The 19,062-nt window shown below is 47.5% G+C and overlaps 7 protein-coding genes across 8 annotated transcripts in view; 4 read left to right on the forward strand and 3 right to left on the reverse strand.

The window, feature by feature from the left end:
• LOC131515284 (histone H2B type 1-M) overlaps positions 1-19,062 on the reverse strand; it is an 80,529-nt gene that overhangs the window by 45,551 nt on the left and 15,916 nt on the right. The gene's annotated exons all lie outside the window — the stretch shown is intronic.
• Positions 1-19,062, forward strand: part of LOC131515286 (histone H2B type 1-C/E/F/G/I) — a 79,394-nt gene that overhangs the window by 4,453 nt on the left and 55,879 nt on the right. The gene's annotated exons all lie outside the window — the stretch shown is intronic.
• Positions 157-1,993, forward strand: LOC131515277 (histone H2A type 1-E). The gene has a single exon (XM_058736025.1). It carries the CDS (start codon positions 176-178, stop codon positions 566-568), a length of 393 nt encoding a protein of 130 aa, XP_058592008.1. The 5' UTR covers positions 157-175; the 3' UTR covers positions 569-1,993.
• On the forward strand, positions 690-2,563 carry LOC131515236 (histone H3.1-like). Its single transcript, XM_058735980.1, has 2 exons — positions 690-701; positions 2,035-2,563. Exons 1-2 carry the CDS (start codon positions 690-692, stop codon positions 2,443-2,445), a joined length of 423 nt encoding a protein of 140 aa, XP_058591963.1. The 3' UTR covers positions 2,446-2,563.
• Positions 2,626-3,225, reverse strand: LOC131515237 (histone H1.4-like). The gene has a single exon (XM_058735981.1). It carries the CDS (start codon positions 3,223-3,225, stop codon positions 2,626-2,628), a length of 600 nt encoding a protein of 199 aa, XP_058591964.1.
• LOC131515294 (histone H4) lies at positions 5,542-9,282 on the forward strand. The gene has a single exon (XM_058736045.1). It carries the CDS (start codon positions 8,906-8,908, stop codon positions 9,215-9,217), a length of 312 nt encoding a protein of 103 aa, XP_058592028.1. The 5' UTR covers positions 5,542-8,905; the 3' UTR covers positions 9,218-9,282.
• On the reverse strand, positions 15,041-15,488 carry LOC131515291 (histone H2B type 1-C/E/F/G/I). Its single transcript, XM_058736042.1, has one exon. It carries the CDS (start codon positions 15,468-15,470, stop codon positions 15,090-15,092), a length of 381 nt encoding a protein of 126 aa, XP_058592025.1. The 5' UTR covers positions 15,471-15,488; the 3' UTR covers positions 15,041-15,089.

Below are 19,062 nucleotides of genomic sequence, written 5' to 3' on the forward strand. Positions count from 1 at the left end.
TTGCGTGTGGTTAGTCGTCCTTTGTAATTGGTTGCAAACTTCTGGATAGTTTTAGCCAATCAAAACGCGTCATTTACAATTCGGCTTGCAAGTATAATTGCTTCTCATTTGCTGAGAGGACCTGAGCCCCCATTTCACTTTTCCTTACCAAGCTAACTGGTTGGGGAGTATTAACATGTCTGGACGCGGCAAGCAGGGCGGCAAGGCTCGCGCCAAGGCCAAGACGCGCTCGTCGCGGGCCGGGCTGCAGTTCCCGGTGGGCCGCGTGCACCGCCTGCTCCGCAAGGGCAACTACGCCGAGCGGGTCGGGGCCGGCGCGCCGGTGTACCTGGCGGCCGTGCTGGAGTACCTGACGGCCGAGATCCTGGAGCTGGCGGGCAACGCGGCCCGCGACAACAAGAAGACGCGCATCATCCCGCGCCACCTGCAGCTGGCCATCCGCAACGACGAGGAGCTCAACAAGCTGCTGGGCCGCGTCACCATCGCGCAGGGCGGCGTCCTGCCCAACATCCAGGCCGTGCTGCTGCCCAAGAAGACCGAGAGCCACCACAAGGCCAAGGGCAAGTAAGCTGGAAAAATAGCACCTTAGGTTATTGAGGGGACAGTTTTAACCAAAGGCTCTTTTCAGAGCCACCCCCGTATTCATGAAAAGGGCTTACATTTTCCTTCTTAATTGTAGCTAATTGGAAATGCCCTTCAGGGTAGTTCGTCAATCCAGGAATACGGGTACGTGCTCCCAACTCCTCACAAAGGTGAACAAGCCATTCACTCTAGAGTTACCATAAACATAGTTCCCATTAGTAAACTAAGACGGATGTAGAGATGTGTCACAAGGGTTAACCAGATCAGTGCTGCAGTCCCCAGCGTTGTAAACCATCAGGTAATAGGAAGGTTGATGTTTCCCCTTTGTTGGAAATGGAGATCCAAATCTAGTTAGTGACCTACAGGACAATAGAACTGGACCTTTAATATTATATGCTATTGAAAGCAGGTTGCCTTTTAATTGACAGAATCCCCTGCAATTCACATTTTATAAACAAACCAGATCCAGCGTTAATGAGCTTGGGGCCTAATCAGTTGCCAATCGGAATACAATACATGCCCTAGAACCCGTTGTCCTTCAATCAGTACTAAGAACACACAGTAATCTTGTACCACTTACAACTCTGGGTATTTTTCAACACCATTTTACACAAACTTCGGTTTGTGTAAAGGAAGTACGTGTTAATAATATTATAACCTTACAACATTAAATATGAAATCAAATCAGGCTTAATGGCCGGTGCATTCAGGACTTGTATAAATACATACCTAAAAATCTGAGTTTGAATAGAGACATCAAGAAATAGACATGTAATTTGTCTTCCTAAAGTGGAATTAAGGTAAAATACTACCTTGCCACGGCACCTGGTGGCTCGGTGGGTTAAGCGACTGACTCTGGACTCAGGTCATGATCTCACAGTTCCCGAGTTGGAGCCAGGCGTGGGGTTCTCGGCCACCTGTGCAGAGCCTGCTTGGGATTCTCTCTCTGCCCCCCACCTCTCTCTTAAACAAACAAACTTAAAAGAAAAACCTACTTGGCCAGTAACATCTATAGGGTGTCTTTTCAAAACGATCGAAAGAAAGCCGGTTTCAGAGGTCATATCTTAAATTGTTATTCAGCCAACAATAGATAGCTTTGGAATAATTTGTATTAGTTTCTGCTTTCAAAAGCCAAAGAACTTTGTGAAGAAACAGGCGAGGTAAATAAGTGGTATATCATTGTATATAAGGTAGAGGCCGGAAAGTGTTGAAAACACCAGCAGTGGTGGATCGGAAGAAGCTGTTATTTTTATTTTTTTATGGAAGGTGTTAATTTTGGATCTAAATGTACTAGAGGTCATGTGAATCAGGGAGTGAAGGTCAATACCAATGTCTTCACTTGGAGCCATAGGAAACAAATACCTGTCCAAACAGGGGGAGTCTCGTTGTATATAGTAGCCGAGGATAGTATGGTTGCATTTTCCCGCAGCTAACTGCTGGGGGAAGTTTTAGACGGCTCGCACGAAGCAGACGGCGCGCAAGTCGACGGGCGGCAAGGCCCCGCGCCAGCAGCTGGCCACCAAGGCGGCCCGCAAGAGCGCGCCGGCCACCGGCGGCGTCAAGAAGCCGCACCGCTACCGGCCCGGCACGGTGGCCCTGCGCGAGATCCGCCGCTACCAGAAGTCCACCGAGCTGCTGATCCGCAAGCTGCCGTTCCAGCGGCTGGTGCGCGAGATCGCGCAGGACTTCAAGACCGACCTGCGCTTCCAGAGCTCGGCCGTGATGGCGCTGCAGGAGGCGTGCGAGGCCTACCTGGTGGGGCTCTTCGAGGACACCAACCTGTGCGCCATCCACGCCAAGCGCGTCACCATCATGCCCAAGGACATCCAGCTGGCGCGCCGCATCCGCGGGGAGCGGGCCTAAGTTCCTTCAGCCAGTGAAAACTTTAATGCCCAAAGGCTCTTTTCAGAGCCAATGACCTTTTCTATGAGATAGTGCTTTGTTTTTGTTCTCGTAAATTGTGAAAGATTCTGGAGAAACCGAGTGTTACAAGTCCTTGCATAAGCTTAATTGTGTGGCTGTGAAAAGAGCCTTTAGGTATTCTCAGCCCAACTTCTGAGTTCCTGTGGGCCCCTTCTTGGGCTTGGCTGCCTTGGGCTTCGGAGCCTTGACCTTGGCGGGGCTCTTGGTAGCTTTCACCTTCTTCGGGCTCTTGGCCACTTTCTTGGCCGCCGCCGCCGCCGCGGGCTTCTTCGCCTTCTTCGGGGTCTTCTTGGAGCTCTTCTTGGGGGTGCCGGCCCCCGCGGCCTTCTTGGCTTTCTTGGCCGCCCCGGCAGCCTTCTTGGGCTTGGCCGCGCCCGCCTTCTTGGCTTTGGGCTTGGCCTCCCCGGACGCCGCCTTCTTGTTGAGCTTGAACGAGCCCGAGGCGCCGGTGCCCTTGGTCTGCACCAGGGTGCCCTTGCTCACCAGGCTCTTGAGGCCCAGCTTGATGCGGCTGTTGTTCTTCTCCACGTCGTAGCCGGCGGCCGCCAGCGCCTTCTTGAGCGCGGCCAGGGACACGCCGCTGCGCTCCTTGGAGGCGGCCACGGCCTTGGTGATGAGCTCGGACACCGGCGGCCCGGAAGCCTTGCGCTTGGCGGTGCCTGCGGACTTGCGGGCCTTCTTCTTCACGGGCGTCTTCTCGGCGGGCGCGGCCTCGGACATTCTGGGCTCGGTTGGCGGAAGGTACAGAAAACAATAATAATAATAAAGTCTCGGAGTTGAGCTGCCTGGCCCTGGAGTGTGTGTGTGTATATATATACAAGCACGGCGCGGCGCGCTGATTGGTTCCCAGCTCAGCCTTGCCACTTGACCGCAACCTAGTCTCAGCTCTGTCCCGGAATTGTGTTTGTTACCCTTGAGGAAAGCAAAAAAATGAAAATTTCCTGTGGAGGGATCACAGCGACTCTATTGTATAGCGACGCGGGACAGCTCGTGCTTTGAGATCTGCCTGTTTTCTTCTTCCAGGTTTTACCACGTCAGTCTCAGCCTTTTCCAAAAGCCCCTGACACTCTGAGAGATTCACAGGTCAGGGAGACAACTTCACGATTTTCGTTTAAAATAGAAGTCCTCCCGTCTGTGCTGTCAATAGCTTGCTCTCTCCTAACAGTCTGTACATTCTTGGCTTCTCGAACGTTCAACAACCGCTTAGTTCTCACTGAGACTGACCCGGAAAATCTGGTTCATATGAAGGGAACTAGCACAGGCTGTTTCCCCATTTCTCTGCAAGAGTGATAGTAAAGGATGGTTGTAATAAGAGCTTGTACTGACAAGGACAGGCACTACTTTGTCCAAAAAGCCTTCATCATTGCTTTTAGTGACAATTTGGAGGGTTAGTTACTTTGGGGGTTTCAAGCATTCCCGATTTGTTGAGGAAAATGGGAAATGTAGCAATGTGTGGTCCTGTCTTGGTTGTCTGGCCTATGTTTCCCATAGATGATGACAGAGGATATCTAGGAGGGCTATAAAAGAGGCTCCTTTATGGTTTAAAAAATGTCTTATTTACACTGACTTTATTGGGGGGGGATCGGTAATTAAAATATTAATAAGCTTTTCGGTACAGAAATCTGCCATGCTTGGGGAAGATAAACTTGGGCAACCTAATAAAGTAACAGAATCGAAGAATATACACGTGTTCTTTCTCTCGCCATGGTTTGTTGGAGCCTCAGTTTTTCTCGCCCTTTCTGGGCTATCTCGTTCTTTCCAGGCTACTTTGTAGCTAGTTGTGCTCATTACTTTCTGCTGGAATCCAAAGGTCTAGAGGGAGCTTCGGTCTGAGACTTGGCTTTCGATGGACTTGCCAACGAAGCTTTACCCATCCTGTGGCCCGGAACCTTCTTAGATGGCCAGTGAAGAAAATTCCCAGGGAGGCTCAGCTGTCAAACCATCTTCGAAGTATTAATAAAAAACCTTAGTAAATCGACTCTCGACCCTAGTATCAAACTTCTTCCCCTCTACCAGAATATCCACCCCAACAGCAGGACAGGGAGAAGGAACCACAGGGACTTGTGGCCCGAATACTCAGCATCAGGAGGAGGGGTGGAGTAAAGACTGTGTTAACTGCTCGGAAAGAAACGATGGAAAGGCTGATGTGGTTTATTAAAGACCATCGCTAGTTCAACCAGCGTTCCACGGATGAATGCAGAGTAGAAAGATCTAGGTGTAGATGTCATTATTGCCTGTATCCTAGACCTCCTGAGGATACCAGCACAGAGAATAATTATGACATTGAGTCTATGTAAACATAAACCTTATATGGTGTTTTTCTTGCTGGTAATTTTAGAATCAGTATGCAGCAGCTTGGGAGAGCTGCTCTATCGTAGACAAACTGGTATTTTGATAATCTGTGATATTAGCTCTGTGTTGTCTTTTCTACCTTGGTGCCAATATTTTGTGGGGAATCCTGTAGTTTGCATTTGAGTGACTTCAAAATATTTTAGTTCCACTTTTTGATATGACCCAAGGAAGTCCTAGTAGGTTTTGAGTATTGCCCGGGTGTTTGAGAAGCCCGAAGTCATGAAGATCCGTGAACCTAACATCAGCTCCTGGGTGGCTCAGTTGGCTGAAGCGTCCGACTATCGCTGGGTAGAGTAGGGCTCTGTGCTGGGAGGCTGGAGCCTGCTTCAGATTCTGTGTGTGTGTGTTTCTCTCTACCTTTCCCCCACTCATGCTCTCTCTCAACCATAAAAACATAAAAAAACAAAACAAACCCGTAACATCAAATTGGAAGCCAAGTAACTTGCGCAGGAGGAATATAGAGAGACTATTGGGTGGTTTGGCTAGAGAGAATAATTATAGTCATGGCAGAGTGCATAGGCTAGATTTTCTGGGTTTCAAAAATTAGGGTTGTAATAAAAAGTTTTTTGTGGTAGTTCAATTTTCAGTAGCAAATGTGTATGTAGAGGAACTTATTAAAATTGAGGCTTATTTGAAAAAAAAAGAATATTCACATGCAACTCTCTCACACACACACAAACATGCATTCTTACACTTCCACGCACAGTTCATTTGAGACAAGGGCAATTTTTAAAAAAGCGCGTTTTATATTCACTAGTACATTTCTTAGTTATGAAGGAGATAGGTTTGTATTAATGTTGAATAGCAAATATGTTTATGGTAGAAAGGCATTTAATTTTTATTTTCATCACTGTTCAAATTCTTTCTCTTGAACACGTTTATTTTGAAGCATGTACCCATCTTGTGTTTTGCTAGGATGTTGAAAGTAAGAAATGCTGGGAACACACAGAGCAAAGCTCAAAAGGTGAGGGTTTCACACTCCTTTTCGATCCCTTCAAAATCCAGAAATGACTGATTACTTCCTGTAGCACATTCAACTGAAATGTGAAAAAAGTAAGAAATGTTACTAAAGACTAAATATTAACACAACTCAGATGGGTGAGATGAGATGGGAAATCAGCTCAACATAAATCATTTTTACTTTGTGTATTTACTTATGTATTCCTAATCCTCTTAAGAGGTTTTGATTCTTATGGTTGAATTTGAAACTCACTTGAGGAATATTCATAGATAGCAAGGAGGAGTATGAATTACAGAGAGGCCATGTCGTAAGAAGGCTGTGACGGTGAGTAGTCTAGACAAGAGCCAGAATTACAACCAGGATCCGGGAAATAATGGAGGTGCCTTACCAACAAAGGAAGGGCTGTCTCTTGGCCACCTAAATGTAGGGAGTCTCCAAGGTACTGCCCCATTCACCTTCATGGGTTCATGAATTACCTTTTTATGGGTAACTTCGAAGTTTCTCCCTCAGGTCTGTCCTCTTGCCTAAATGTCAAACTTGTATTTCTGGGTGCCTGCTGGTTATTTGCCTTTGCACCTCCGTATACCAGATACACTCTGTCTATACTCTCTACATAACCTATCTCATCTACGTAGTTTCCAATCAAAAGATAACCTTCCACCTGTCATCTCTGTAAATTCTATTTATAAAACCCCCATTCTTTATTAAGTGAGCCACACCTGATTTGTTTGGGGACTTTCAGTCCATTGAAGGTCCAAGCAACTTTGAAATAAATAGATGGCTCCAATGTTTCCCAGTAGGCTCAGAGTGGGCCAACTACATTTCTCCTCAGAGAGTTTTGATCCTTACATCAATTTATACAAAAGGATGCATGTTTCAGCAACCATATCCTACCGGATATGATAAAGGAATATGAAACTTATGTGTTTTGGGCCCCTTCACATGTTGGAGAAGTAAAAGAATAGTGTCAACAAAATGACCCTTCTGTAGCAATATAGAGGAGGGAGAGGAACACATAATACTGAGTAAGTATTAACAGATTTCCTTTCATATAACTCAGCACAGTGGTGACTACAATTAGGAGAAAAAAATATCACATGTCTCATATAGCAAAGCAAAATGAAACTATGACTCCTCTTATCTCTGGATAGTCAGGAGTGACAATGTCCTGTGTTTCTTTTGACAGACCAGGAAGCTAATTCCAGAGGCACATTTTTACACACCTAGAGATGACTTGGATAATAATATATTATATACAGACTATATCTCCCCAACCTAGGAAATATCTCTCCACTGAAAAAACAGGAGACGGGGCTTAATCCGTACAAAAATTTCTCTATGTTCCTAAGGGAAACGTGAAAACACAGACACTATTTTCTCCAAGATAAGCTCTGTAAAGAAAAGAGGGTGAGGAAATAACTTCTTTGTTGTGGATGGGTGGAGAAAGCCATGTACCTTACACAACGTCTGACTACTGTTACTAACCTATGGTTTTCTTTCCAATGCTCACGGCATTTCCCAGTGCTCCTGTCTGCATATTTTCCAAACCCAGAGTCCTTCAAGGCTCTGAAGAGCCCAAAGAAGGCTCAGTGATCATTTCGTGTCATGGACTTCTTTGGATATCCCATGAAGCTTATATATGTACGATGAATTCTTAAATGACGTACAGAGAATTTATAAAGGAAAAGAATTATATTAAAATTCCAGAATCAAACTTATCAAAACCCAAAATTGTTGAAGTGCTCACATATGTGTTTCTTTACTAATACATTAAAAGTCCCAAGGTTGCCCTCGTGACCAACAATTACCACAGTGTAGAAGGGGTGATATGCTTAAAAGATATTGGCAATACTGACGGCTGCACCTGCCAGTGAGAAGAATACATGGCGGGTCCTGCCGGTCACACTGTTTGTTGCCTGTGTGCCTCAGTGGAGACAATGCCAGGGTTCAGTTGGTCAATAGCGCAAATAAAGACGGAACTGTTGTTCTCTGCCAGTTCCTAGAAGTCCTGAAGCCTGCCATTGTAATCGAGGCTAAGAGCCCCGCTCTGGAATTTGTCCCCGTGCACCAGGAAGTCAGAAAACAAGCTTCGATGAAGCAGGTGCTCCTCACAGAGCCTGGAGGAGAGGCCACAGCTACACAGAGTCAACGGGAACTTCTCAAAAGGATTAATGGCAGGTCAAATGTGTAAGTGTTATTTGAAGGAGTTGTCAAAAGAACGTTGTAGCAAACCAGGATGCGCTCTTCGTTTAGGAGCTGCACCCACTTTAGAGGGGTGACTACTGAGGAGAGGAGCGGAGAGCATTCACAACAACATATAATAATGTCGAGTGCGTGCTTGCGTGCAGCCTCCAACACTTCCCATGCAGAATCTCCTCGAAGCTTCACTGCTCTAGAACTTGGACTTTCTTACCTACTCGCAAAGAACAAGCCGAGCAGACACCGCCCAGGTCATAGGGAGAGCGTGGCAGCAGGCTGCCTCCAGAGCTTGGCTCCGCGTGTGCGACTGGGGGGAGGACTGGGCTGGGATGCAGGGACAGTGCCAGCCAGAAGCTGTCCCTAAGGAACCATACGGTCCGATCATAAACTGGAGACTCCCGGCAGGCAGCACAGGGTTCTCGACACTTGCCTCCAGCGAGGCTCGGTGAGGGACGCAGACATCCATCGATCGAGAAGACCAGAAGACACTTGGCAATAAAGACATGCTCAGCGCCAAAGCTGACCTCAAGCGTCTCGGGGACGACGGCGAGTATTCGGTGAGCATTTCCGGGTTGGTCTGGGAGACGTGAGGGGCAAGCGTGAGGCTTCTGTGTGGAAGGTGTCGGAAGCGTCGCCCGGAGTGCCGGCTGCAAGGCTGCGCGGAGCCGGGAGGGTTCCCGGAAGCCCCTCCGGGCCAGACTCCGGCTCAGGGGCCCCGCCCGGTCGGCGCCGCTCGCAGCCAAGGAGACACGAGCGCTGGGCGGGCCCTGAGTGTGGTTACCGCCCCTGCTCTCGGGGTTTTCAAACAGGTCCGGCACTTTGCTATAAAAGGGCTGCTTGGCGCCGAGGGGAGTGGTGCTTCCGTAGCATTGCGGTGGTGTTGTGACGATGTCTGGTCGCGGCAAAGGCGGGAAGGGCCTGGGCAAGGGGGGCGCGAAGCGCCACCGCAAGGTGCTGCGCGACAACATCCAGGGCATCACGAAGCCCGCCATCCGGCGGCTGGCCCGGCGCGGCGGCGTGAAGCGCATCTCCGGCCTCATCTACGAGGAGACCCGCGGGGTGCTCAAGGTGTTCCTGGAGAACGTGATCCGCGACGCCGTCACCTACACGGAGCACGCCAAACGCAAGACGGTCACGGCCATGGACGTGGTGTACGCGCTCAAGCGCCAGGGCCGCACCCTCTACGGCTTTGGGGGCTAAGTGTCATCGTTCACGCTACCGAAAGTATGCGATTTTCACCCAAAGGCCCTTTTCAGGGCCACCTACCGTGCCCACCGAAAGCGCTGTCCACTTCGTGTTCTCCTCTCGCTGTTGAGCCGGGTTAAGCAGTCGGTGCGTTTTGCGGTTTTGAAGTGAAGTTAATTTGACAACCAAGACACTGCATTTCTGGTGCTCTCCGATAATGAACGCAGATCCAGAACAGCAGCCTGTGCTAAGTTGTGGGCTTGAATATACGTCCCTGTCGTGTTTCAGAGGGATTCCCCGTCCAGCGTGGCTGGTTTCTTTCTGAGCCCACCAGAACCTTCTGTTGTACTCCTGGTTAGTGTTCTATCAGTTGTTTCTGAACGTGCTTTGTTATCCCGAGTAGTCTTCGGCTTGCTTACAAGTCCACTTAAATTTGCGTTAACAGATGGTTGAATTCGTGCTAGAGAGGTCATGTGCTTTTCGACCCCAAACCATCGTGGTTCAGATCCCACCTTTGCGTCGGGAAATGCGTGCTCAACTAGCAGCTCGCAGATGGGTTACACATTGTTCTCAGGGTCTGTAAACCTTGAGTCTCAGACTGTCAACATTGCCACCGTGTGTTAACAATGGGTCTGATTTTGTGAAGATTCTTGCGGGACCGTTGTGCTGTGTCAACTGGTCTATTTCCAATAAAATTTGTTTCCTGGAATACAAAGGCATAGCTGAATAGGTGGGCCTGTCACTTTAGGCGACATGACCTGGCTTTTCTGGCACCAGACATGCCTTGGCTTTTCTGGCAGCTGAAGTTAGGTTGTGGCACAGGGCCCCAAGATGAGTCAGAAGTCACTCCCAGGTTTGGGCTTTAAAACTTTCTTCCCTCTTATCTGGTAAGAAGGAGTTGACCTTGTTTGATCTAGGAGAAACATCAGGTCCTTAGGGAATGGTAAAACAATGACTTGAAGGAAAAAGAGTCCTGGATTGATCAGGAAGAGGTGGATCAATCACAAGGATCTGTCCCGTGTGACATGAAGAACTGTCTTTAAGCTAATTTATTGTGGAGACTGTTACAGCCACTTAACATTTCAAACCAAATACGGTTTGGGTTTCTCAATTTCTGTAGCAGTGTGGACAGTCCTCTATGGACCTGAACATGGTTTTAAGGGAAGCTGATTCCAAGTGGGGCCGTTTCCTTGGTATGTGTGCCACTGTGTTCCATTCTGGACAAAACACGAAATGGAATAATAATAATAATAATAGTAATAATAAGGGCTTATTATGTGTTAGAAACGCGTGGACTGCGCAAACATCTTAGCCATTGTAATGTGGGATTTGAAAGTACTATCTTCCTTTGGTAGAGTTGATCTTCACAATAAGTGGACCACAGACTCCTTTGAGAATCTGTTAGGGGGCTCAAGTCCCCTCCGAGGCTCATTCAGGGAAACCCCAGGGCTCCCTGGATTCCTGTCAACAACCTGGAGTCTAGGACTTCAGGATCTGGGATCTAGAGATGCAGAACTGAAGAGAGGAAAGGGCAGACATAATACAGAGAGCGCATATTGAACGATAATATCCCACTTTATTCACTACGGGCCGTAGGCGTATCTATTCTCGAGAAGTGAGTTTGGAAATGCAAGCTAGCCCCATCTGAGAAATTATGATTTTCAGAGGCCCGAAGTCCAAACTGGCTGAATCACACACGATTTGGGAGTAAATGAAAACAATGAGGATGGATTTGCAGCCCGGTTCAGGAAGAAGTCCATGACTCTTCTTAGTTAAGGCCCTTTGAACTTCCATCGCCAGTCTTGAAAAATACATTAACAAGGCGTAAGAATGCAGTCGTCTACGTCCTTGAGCAATTCATATATTAAGTTTACAAATTTCCATTATCCCTTAAGAAATAAAAAAAGAAACTGGAGACCTGACTTGTGTTTTTGATATTATTTAAACAATATATATATATATATATATATATATATATATATATATAAAACTCTCTTGAAAGAGACGTTCTCCTAGCACACCCTGAGCACTCGTGTCTATTTCTGTTCTTTCTGTTCTGTCCCTTTTCCTTGTTTCTAGAAAAGGCAATCTATTAGATGCAGCTATGGAGATGCCAGCGTCAATCACATGATGGCCTAAGAGAGAGGAGCGAAACTAAGTAGGGACATGTGGGTCCTAGAGTCAAGGCAACAATCCTGAGTCCTGAAGCTGTCCCAAATGTCTGGGTTGCCTGTTATTCCCTGTAACTCGAATTCCCAGTGGGTTCCATTTACCGTATGCAAAGGTCTCCCATGTTGTCATTTCAGTAGACATCACACCAGGCTGGTCACGTCCTCCTTCCTGAAACACTATTTTCTTGACTTCTGTGACTCTAATCTCCTGGTTTTTGTCCTCACCATTTAGAATCTTTGGCCATCTTCTTTCCTTTCTTCTTTACCCATGGGAAAATTCCAATTCCGTTGCATGCCAACAATAACATTTCTATTTCCAAACTCTTGTCACAATTTCTATGTTCGGTCCCCACTTTGCTCTGGTTCCCAGATTCACATGTACAACTATTCACTTGCTACCTTTCGTGGAATGCTTTAGGGGATTTAAACATTGCCATGTCCCGGTCTCTGAAACCTCATCCTCTCCTAGAATTCTTGGTCATTATGCAAGAATTTCAGCAGCACTGCAAGCGGTGGATAAGCATACAGGCTGGGGGCACACATTCTGGTTCCAACCCCAGCCCCACACCTTGCTCATCCCCAGTGGATTCGAAGGAGATCATAGTTGTGTTTAGATAATCCGTGGAAGTTGAGAGCACGAAATGAGTTAACCTTTGTAAAGAAACTGTTACACGGTTTCTTAAACACATGGAAAGTGCTCAATAAATGTCAGCAACATGTTTCTTCACCTATGAAACCCAGATCTTTTTTCAATTCTGTCTTCTGCTTCTTTCTACCTTTAATCCCATAAATCCCATTTCCCACACAGCAGCCTGCGCGCTTTAAAATTCTAATAGATTCTCACGACACAATAAAAGTCTGGGTGCCTTCCTGGCAGTTAAGGTCCAACGTGTTCAGGCCCCTCTTTAACCCTCAGTGTCTTCCCCGAACACCTCATATTTGTTTCCTTCTCTCCCAGCACACAGAACTTGTATTTTTGAGCAGCGACTTCTCCCTGCCTTAGAGCTTTGTTGTAGCAACAGTCTCGGCCTGCGAGTCGAGTCGTATCCCCTGGTTCCTTGGTTCCCTCACCTGGTCAGTATCACGGCACCTGGTTTATTTCCCATAGTTTCATAGCAGTGAGAACTCCTAGTTGGAATGATCGAGTTGAGGAATCAGTGTGTTGATTCTCTCTTCTCTCCCGCTAGGATCTCGGCCCCACTGAGCCGTCCCTCGTCTGTCATGCCTACTGCTGTCGCTTAACGCCCCACACAGAGGAAATCAATCAGCATTTGACAAAAGACGGAAAGAGATCCCGTCAACTGCTTTCTGATTTCTCTGTCCTCATCCAGCATAACCTCATCTTTACCGCCGGAAACCTCCACGCAGGAAGGGGCTTTGGTCACTTGTTCTCCATGTATCAGATGTGCTCCGAGCAGAGCAGCTAGAAACAGCATTTATATCTGTGGGAACTTGCTCGAAAGCCAAGTTCCCAGATACCCCTCAGAGCTAAGGAGACGACAGAAGCTCTGGGAGTGGGGCCAGCAATCTGTCCTCTAACAAGCCTCCAGGTGACTTTGAAGCACACTCAAGGTTAGCAGCGCTGCTGTGTATCTTGGGTGCATAATTCAGTGCTTGGCACTTGAATGCCAACGCGACAAATGGATGTTCCTTGTTTCTGCCTAGAAGGCGTCTGTATGAGGCAGTCAGTGCCACTTCCCCTCCTTCTAATCCGGCCTCGGGTTTGTTCAGGTCCCCCCTCCCTCCTTGCCCGTGCTCCAGGGAAGGGAACCTTTCTGGCTGGTCTCAGGGAGCAGGCCCTGATTCAACCACACTAGTCCTGAGGGTCCCAGTCAGTCAGTAATGAGGAATTTGGGGCTGAGAATAGGGCCAGTTCTTTGCAGCCGTGAGAGCCTTTAACAGGGCAGTTCAGAAGCTTCCTCAACGTTTTGAGCTAGCCGAAGGGAGAGTTGTTGATTACAAAACTGTGTGCGTTGGGGAGAAAAGTGGAATCAGGGACATTTCAGGAAGAGAACATTTGCAAAGGCCTGGAGGCTGGAGAGGTCAGGGGGCATTCCAAAAAGTGTGAAAAAGCAAGAAACAAAACAAAACGAAAAGCAAAGCAACAAAAAAATGGGAGGAAAAGCATCCACTGAGGTTTGCTTTGAGGGTTCGGTGAGTGGCCGTTTACAGGCCTTGATGTCTGATATCGTGCAGCCAGCACCGGGATCATTGAAAGGCACGGAAAAGAATAATACATGGTCACATATGCTTTCTCACAAAACCACTCCCCTGGAATGAAAAGGAGACTCACTATGGACAGAGGAGTTTTAATATTACCTCAAACTGAAATCAAGGTGATCACAGAAAGTTGAAATGCAGTTGTAAACTGGCAATGAAAACAATTACTTGTTTTGTTTTGTTTTTTTTTTTCTTTTTTTTCCTTTTCTTTTTTGGTGTGTTTATTTTGCCTCTGCGAGAGACTAGAGATTAGATAAACTGGCTGGGAAGGCTGGCTAGAAATTTGTGGAGGATAGAGGTAGCGATTCTTGAGTACAGTTTTATTTCCATTTATAGGTAAGGTGCCGCCAGCCCAACCTTTCTCAGCTAACTCCCCAGAAAGAAGCCTCAGGTCACAATGTCTGCTGATTGAGGGGAGAAAGGACTCTGCTTTTAATTTTCTGGGTTTAGGCTCTTTGGCATCACGTGATCACAACCCCTAGCCCTCCGGGTCCTGGTGTCCAGCATCAGGTCGGTAAAACGCATATCCTGAGTCCACGTTTCCTGCTCTCCACCCTCTGACCTCCCCTGGGTCCCCGTGTTCTCCCGGATCGCCCATTTGCTCAGCTGAGCTGGGGACTAGAGCTGGAGACAGGACAGGTGGACGGTTTAGGCGTAAACTCGCAAGTGACAGAAAAGGAGGGACTGGGGGCTGCTGTGCCAACTTCATATTCTGGGGCTGCACTAGTGAGGAGACTCTGGCGCTTGAATATCCAGAATTGTTTTTGGCGGTCACCTGGGAGTCACGGATGGGAGTGGGAGAGGAAAGTATTGCCACCTTACAGTGTAAACATCAAATGTAATCACGAGAGCCTTTAAGGGCAACTTAAGAAAGAGGTAAAGCAAGATCAAAACCTGGTAAGAACCGTCGTGTCCTCACTGGAGAGCGGCAGCCGGTGAAGGCACACATTTTAAAGGCCTGTGGTACACGCCTAAGCAGGACCCTGGGAGCCTTGAGCAAACGGGTAGGGGAGGGGCAGTGCGTGGGGGAAGGGCAGTGCGAGGGAGGGTCCGACCCACACAAAGAAACCGGGCTGTGGTCCCCGTGGCACTGGGAGAGGAAGTCCCGCCTCTAGATGGCGGGCTTTTCAAATGTCACTGTGGCTGCTTACACCCGTAGGGTGATACTTGCCGTAAAGTGGACACCAGGGTCTGCTTCGAGACGCGGCGCCAGTAGCCAGCGCGCCTGTGCGTCTTTTAAGGAAGGCGATCTGGAGCTGCAATGGTCTAGGGAGGGAGCGCTAGCTGTTCTGCCCGCGGGGTTTTCGCCGGTGAGGACGTCTTCACAGGCCACGACGGAACCTCCCACCCAAAGCCGACAACATGTCACGGTGTACCGTGTGCTCCCAGTAACCTGAATGCCCAGGAAGACCCCAGCGCGTGTCAGCGCACAGCTCTGGTGGTGAAAATCTGTGGCTCTGAAAAGAGCCTTTGGGTTGGATCGTGCCTCCCAGCACTCACTTGGAGCTGGTGTACTTGGTGACGGCCTTGGTGCCCTCGGACACGGCGTGCTTGGCCAGCTCCCCGGGCAGCAGCAGGCGCACGGCCGTCTGGATCTCCCGGGACGTGATGGTCGAGCGCTTGTTGTAATGCGCCAGGCGCGACGCCTCGCCCGCGATGCGCTCGAAGATGTCGTTCACGAACGAGTTCATGATGCCCATGGCCTTGGACGAGATGCCGGTGTCGGGGTGCACCTGCTTCAGCACCTTGTACACGTACACCGAGTAGCTCTCCTTGCGGCTGCGCTTGCGCTTCTTGCCGTCCTTCTTCTGCGCCTTGGTCACCGCCTTCTTCGAGCCCTTCTTCGGGGCGGGAGCGGACTTCGCGGGCTCAGGCATCTTAACTCCGCTTTCTTCCGAGTGAACAGAAAATGGAGTCCGGCCAGGATCCCGCCTATTTGTAGTCAGCGGTATGCAAATGAGGAATGCGTTTCGCGGCCTGTGATTCGCTGACTCGTCGTGTGACCTGCCTGCACATGATTGGCTCCAGCTCTACGGTCCCATTGGACGTATTCCTGAGAGTAGTTTCCCCCATTCAGGCAGGCTTCTTAACCTATTTGGTAACAAGTTCAGACTACTTTATGAACATCCAGATTGCTTTGGTGATTAATTTTAGAAAGTAGAAGCTCTCCCTTGTGTTTTGAATTGCCAAAGAGACAGTAGTCAGGTCGAGGTCACGTCTCCGATTTGCAACCCCCCTGTAAGGTTCCTGGAAAAGGCGTACCTTTGCATTTAAATCCGGGTTCTAGACCAGTGAGAGAGACGTGAAGTCGCTGCCAGCCCAATGGGGAACTCTGGGCACACTGTCTATCACAGAAATTCCTAATTGGGTCAAATGACCAGGCCCTTGACAGCTGCCTTGCTCAGTGCCTGAGCACCTGCCCTAAGATCAGCGTGACCTAAGATGGGTCGCTGAACTGGACCCTGATGAAGGTCATCACTGGAGGCTATCAGATACCCACACTCCGCACATGGGCAGGGAGTCCCTGAAGAGACTCTCAGCTGTCTGCCATAGGATTATTTAGGACAGTTAAACAATAGAGGGACTGTTTCCAAAGTTGTGAGCAGGGTTAAGGGATATCACCAAAAAATGGTGAAGGACGCCGGGCTGTTATTCCTAGTTCGGAAGAGGCAGGAGAAGAGCAGGGTTTGAAGAGAGCAGTGAGCATAGGAGACGGCTGTCGGACAGGAGCTGTGGCTGTCGATAGACAAAGGCAGTTTCTGCCCAGTTTTGTAGGAAGGGAGCCAAGAAGAATAAGAATATACTCTCATCCCCCCCCCACCCCCCACCTCGGATGTCTTGCTTATCCCTACCAGAAGCCAGAGGGTAAAGAAACATAGTTGCTGTCGTGCACATATCAGCCATCTAGGTCACAAAGTATCTTAAGCCTTTTAAGATGAATATCTAAAGTAGCAGAGATTCGGATTTTGTACAGGTAAAAAACAAGTTTACCTCATTTTTCTAATCGGTTAGATATCTATGGCTATTTCGTTTTCAGCTCCTGAAGTTAGTTCATGAACACTGGATTATTCTCAGAGCTGCAAAATTTTAAACATGCTTTGTTGCTATCATTACCATTGTGCAGATGGATTCAAGGTTACCTTTTTTACACACTTCCTCTGAGAGATTCTCGAATTTTCTTTCTTTTCTTTTAAAGCACAAATTTACAAGGGGAGAGAGAGAGAGAGAGAGAGAATCCCAAGTAGGCTCCAAACTCATCTTGGGGCCTGACCGCAGGGCTGGACTAGGGGCTCAATTCCAGGATCTTGAAATCATAACCTGAGTCCAAATCAAGAGCGAGACGCTCAACTGACTGAGCCACCCAGGTGCCCCTTGAATCTTCTTCATCATAGACAAATATATCACCACTTTCTTTTGCTGGCCTGCATCCTGGAGGAATGGTTTCATTTCCCATTGACCCTTGGTCCCCAATTTAATTAATCACCTCCCCCCACCCCCCCACCAAGAACTGACCACTCACATTATAGCCACTGCACCACGAGCAGGATGTCATAAAGGAGCTGGTTACAAATAGGATTGTAAGCCCCACCCCAGAGCTACACACCAGACTGAATCTTGACAAGATCCCCAGGTAATCTGGGTGAACGCTATGGTTTGGGAAGCACAATCTAGAGTGCTGTCCATATGGTTGCGGGTATGTGTCTTCACGCATGTGGTGGGGTGAGTGGCCCAAGAAAACAAAGAGCATAAAGGGGCAGATTTTATTGGAATGTCTTTTCTTCTCCATGTTAAACAAGTTGCCCTTTTCAATTCTTTGTCTATGATCACTTAGTTATTGGTGTATATTCGCGTTGCCTTTGGTTTTATTTGTTCATCTCTATTAGCTTTGCCACTGCGACCTCTTTATTAATTTACTAGCTGAGAATTTTGTATATCTTCATTATGGGTAAATTGGAAAGCTACAGATTGAGAGCCAACAGTAAAGTCTACATGCAATCGCTTGAGGCATGATGATTTCTCTAACTTTACTCAAACTTCTTCCTCCCCATGAGATTTCCCTCTGAAAAGGGCCTCTCTTTTTGCAAATAATTTGTGACCACTTTTTGACACATTGCCTGGAAACAGAAGACCTTGTAGGATTGGGAAAGATAGGGTAAAATAGGCAGAGAGGGCCCTGAGGTCCCTGGGTGGGGGGGAAAACACATATTTTGGAATGTATGCAAACAGCAAACAGCAAACAGCTGAGGCCGTAAGGTGCTTCTTAAGAATGTAACAGTGACCACCTACTCCCCTTCGGGTTTCCCTCAGGAATTTGACAAAAGGCCTGACTAAAAATAAGCAGTAGACCATGAAACATGTGATCCACAAGGGATGGTTTGGCCATAGACCACCCAGTATCATACAAAGGAGTCAAGCCAATCAGCAGTGATCAACCCGGCACGTAGAGTTATGGTTAAGTGTCCGATTTCAGCTCAGGTCATGATCTCACAGTTCTTGAGTTTGAGTCCCTTGCTGGGCGCTGTGCCGACAGCTAGGAGCCTGGAGCCTACTTGGATTCTGTGTCTCCCTCTCTCCCTGCGCCTCCCTATCTCTCTCTCAAAAAGAAGTAAACATTAAAAAAAAAGAAGCAAAATTGACAAGTGTGCTTTCAAATCAGTGAATTCCTCTGGTGGACTTATTATTCCCCATCAAAATTCTCTCCGGATCTAAGAATACAGATTTTTTTTTTTAATTTGCATAAAATGTAACTCCAAAATAATGGTAGATACTAACTTACGTGTAATATTTTTTAGTTGTTTTGCTACATGATTGTGGTCTCATGGAAATTTTTTTTTAAGCTTTCATTTGCCTCTCTCAGAAAAGCATTATGTTAGAGTTCTGGAACATGTTCAATATTTTATCTTGTTATGATATTTACCATGTTTTTTACAAACCAAAAAAAAAAAAATGTGTGTAATACAAAATGTGGATTAGAAAGTGCTCGTCTTATTTGAGTCTGAAAAGAAACCATTACTGGATTTATATAATAATAAAGAAAAAATAAGAATGACGGGTAAACGTTACCAAGAGGCAGCAAGTATGGTAATGTTAATATTAAACAAATTTCAAAGGTCAAAGTATTAGTGGGGGTAGAGAGGTATGCACTATAAGGACTTTTAGATCCAATGTGGAAAACAAGATATTCTGGAAAGCTGTCCTGAAGCAAAATAGCTAAGGACTAGATAAGCTACAAAAACACTCTAGCACATTATGGCCAAATCACAAGAAACCAAGGAAAACTCCCTAAATCTCCCAGAACAATAAACCCCTCGGAGCTGAAGCCAGCCTGCTAAACCCACCAGATTTGGTTCCTAGGGGCAAATACCATTATCAGGATTCTACGCTTTGTCAATCAATGTTAGCCTGTTGGGGAAAAGAGAATTCTCAGCCTTTAAACTGAACTAGAGACTTGTAGCAAAAAGCCAGGGC

This window comes from Neofelis nebulosa, chromosome 6 (genome assembly GCF_028018385.1).
Source record: "Neofelis nebulosa isolate mNeoNeb1 chromosome 6, mNeoNeb1.pri, whole genome shotgun sequence".
In the NCBI taxonomy this organism is placed as follows: Eukaryota; Metazoa; Chordata; class Mammalia; order Carnivora; family Felidae; genus Neofelis; species Neofelis nebulosa.

Excerpts from the sequence above, each read along its gene's own strand:
- LOC131515291 (XM_058736042.1), bottom strand. The coding sequence starts at position 15,470 with ATGCCTGAGCCCGCGAAGTCCGCTCCCGCCCCGAAGAAGGGCTCGAAG.
- LOC131515237 (XM_058735981.1), bottom strand. The coding sequence starts at position 3,225 with ATGTCCGAGGCCGCGCCCGCCGAGAAGACGCCCGTGAAGAAGAAGGCC.
- LOC131515277 (XM_058736025.1), top strand. The coding sequence starts at position 176 with ATGTCTGGACGCGGCAAGCAGGGCGGCAAGGCTCGCGCCAAGGCCAAG.
- LOC131515294 (XM_058736045.1), top strand. The coding sequence starts at position 8,906 with ATGTCTGGTCGCGGCAAAGGCGGGAAGGGCCTGGGCAAGGGGGGCGCG.